The sequence below is a fragment of the Carlito syrichta genome, unplaced genomic scaffold, assembly GCF_000164805.1.
Source record: "Carlito syrichta isolate Samal-C Ts95f unplaced genomic scaffold, Tarsius_syrichta-2.0.1 Scaffold305699, whole genome shotgun sequence".
Taxonomy (NCBI): Eukaryota; Metazoa; Chordata; class Mammalia; order Primates; family Tarsiidae; genus Carlito; species Carlito syrichta.
In genome coordinates, this window is record NW_007249795.1 from 378,661 (window position 1) to 381,227 (window position 2,567).

General features: G+C 48.6%; 1 protein-coding gene across 1 annotated transcript; it reads left to right on the forward strand.

Moving 5' to 3' along the window:
• Positions 1-457: 457 nt before the first annotated feature.
• LOC103264702 (melanoma-associated antigen B4-like) lies at positions 458-1,498 on the forward strand. The gene has a single exon (XM_008062418.1). The coding sequence runs from the start codon at positions 458-460 to the stop codon at positions 1,496-1,498; it is 1,041 nt and encodes a 346-aa protein (XP_008060609.1).
• Positions 1,499-2,567: the final 1,069 nt, after the last annotated feature.

Consider the following 2,567-nt stretch of genomic DNA (forward strand, 5'->3'; position numbering starts at 1 on the left):
GGACTGAAGTGCTTCTTTATTTCCTCCTCCTTGGCACCATACATGTTTGCAGTCTCAACATCAGAATAACAAAGGAGATTGGGGGTCTGGTGCTTGTCAGTCTTTGATACGATGGTCCCGAATGTAAACTGAGAGGCCTCCACCCCTGAGCAGAGGAGGCCCCGTGGCAGCCCTACTGTCACTCCAGTAAGCCCCAAAGTGGGCTTTCATGCAGTGGCCTAAGACTCACTCTTATTTTCTCCAGAGTTCCAAGGAAACAGACTGACCAGGGAAACAGGAGCCCTGTGTGTAACTAGAGCAGTGCTGTCCAAGAAATCCACAGAGGAGGCCCCAGTTAAAGCCAAGGTGGTTTCTCTCTGCTGATGGTGCTCACACATGTCATTCTCTCCCATCCAGGTGCCTACCTTGCCAAGCTTCCTCCACCCGTTACTGCCTGTTATCCCTGACCACAGCCATCATGCCTCGGGGTCAGAAGAGTAAGCTCCGTGCACGTGAGAAACGCAAACAGTCCCATAGGCAGAACCGGGATCTCAGGGGTCTTCAGGCCACCGCCGAGGAGAAGGACGAGTCCCCCTCCTCTTCCTCCTCTCCGTCTGATTGTGAGGATGCGTCCCCAAGCTGCCCTGATGCCTACATTCCTCAGAAGTCTCAGGAAGTTCCCCCCACTAGCTCTCCTGATGCAGTCGTTTCATGCACAAGCTCTGATGTGGAGTCCAGGTGTGAAGATGAGCAAAGTGCAAGCACCTTCCAGGAAGCATGGTCCACTGAGTCACTATACAGAGATCCTCTGATCAGGAAGGCGTGTAACTTGGTGCAGTTTCTGCTGGAGAAGTATACAAACAAACAGCCCATCATGAAGGCAGACATGCTGAAGGTTGTCAACAAAAGGTACAAGGAGCACTTCCCTGAGATCCTCAGGAGAACCTCTGAGGACATGGGGGTGATCTTTGGCCTTGACTTGAAGAGAGTCGACACCGACGGCCTCTCCTACACCCTTGTCAGCAAGCTGGGCCTCTCCACCGAGGAGAGTCTGAGTGGCGATAGCAGGTTGCCGAAGGCGGGTCTCCTGATGATGCTCCTGGGTGTGATCTTCGCGAAGGGCAACCGTGCCACAGAGGAGGAGATCTGGGAAGTCCTGAATGGGCTGGGCTTATATGCCGGGAGGTGGCACTCAATCTATGGAGAGCCCCGAAAACTCGTCATGAAAGACCTGGTGCAGGAAGAGTACCTGGAGTACCGGCAGGTGCCCGACAGTGATCCTCCATGCTATGAATTCCTGTGGGGTCCTAGAGCCCACGCTGAAACCAACAAGATGAAAGTCCTGGAAGCTCTGACCAAGATCAATCACTCTGAGCCCTGGGACTACCCAGACCTCTATGAAGAAGCTTTGAATGAAGAGGAAGAGAGAGCAAGAATGAGAGGTGCATCTGCGGCTGGCCACGTTGCCATGGCCAGGGCATGTTTTGGGGCCACGGCCTACAGCTCCTCCCACACCTAGTGAGGTCTGTGGGAGAGTTTTCACTTCGTGTTTAAAAAGAACTGGGAGCCTTCTAAGTAGTGCAGAGGTGCCAGGGCTGGAGACAGCAAGATGTGAATCTTTTTCTTTCCTGTTATACATGAATAACTTTTAGGTTTACCTTTTTCAAATTTTTTGTAATTTTTAAAATGTTGGGTTTTTTAAACTAAAGGTTTATATCGTTTCAAAATACCAGTTTCTTAAGGTCATTGGTCACACATTTACATCTGTTTGTTGGTTTAGACCTAAGAGTTGTGCTATGTTGTGGTATGTCAAAAGAGATTGATAGATGGCATTGGGATAAGGATTTTTATGGATATGTGATAGAACCCCACTGGAAAATTTTGGGGATCACAGAATGGTGAAATAATGCGAGAGTGGTACATTTGTATCTTTCTCTCTTGTTTTAATCTTTGCTTATACAAATAAACTTTATAAAACAATATTTGCTTTCTTTATTCAGACTGTTGAGAAGTTAAAACCTAATGAATAAGACATTGTGCTCAATTTTTTTAATTTATATTTTTGTTAGTGTTTTCCAAACAGCAACGTAGTATCTGCTCTTTAAAGGGCTCTCTGATGCTACTGGGGATTGTAAGCAAAAGATGATCCAAGCCGGGCTCGGTGGATCAGCCTGTAATCCCGCGCCTTTGGGAGGCTGAGGTGAGTGAATTGCCTGAGCCCGCGGGTTCGAGACCCGCCTGGGCAATTGGCGAGACCTCATCTCTACAATAAATCAAAAATTAGCCGGGCGTGGTAGCACACGCCTGTAGTTCCAGCTGCTTGGAAGGCTGAGGCAGAAGGATCGCCAGAGCCCAGCAGGTCGAGGCTACGGTGGCCAGGAGTGGCCACTGCACTCCAGTCTGGGCGACAGAGTGGGACTCCAACTCAAAAAAAAGAAAGAAAAAAGATGATCCAACTGCTGCCTATAGAATTCTAGAGTCTAGCAGCATCTATGATCTAAGGAAGCTGCTGAGATAATATCTAATACACGAAGAACAAGTAAAAACAAGGGAGGAGGAAGAGAAGATTTCACATGGAAGTATTCCAC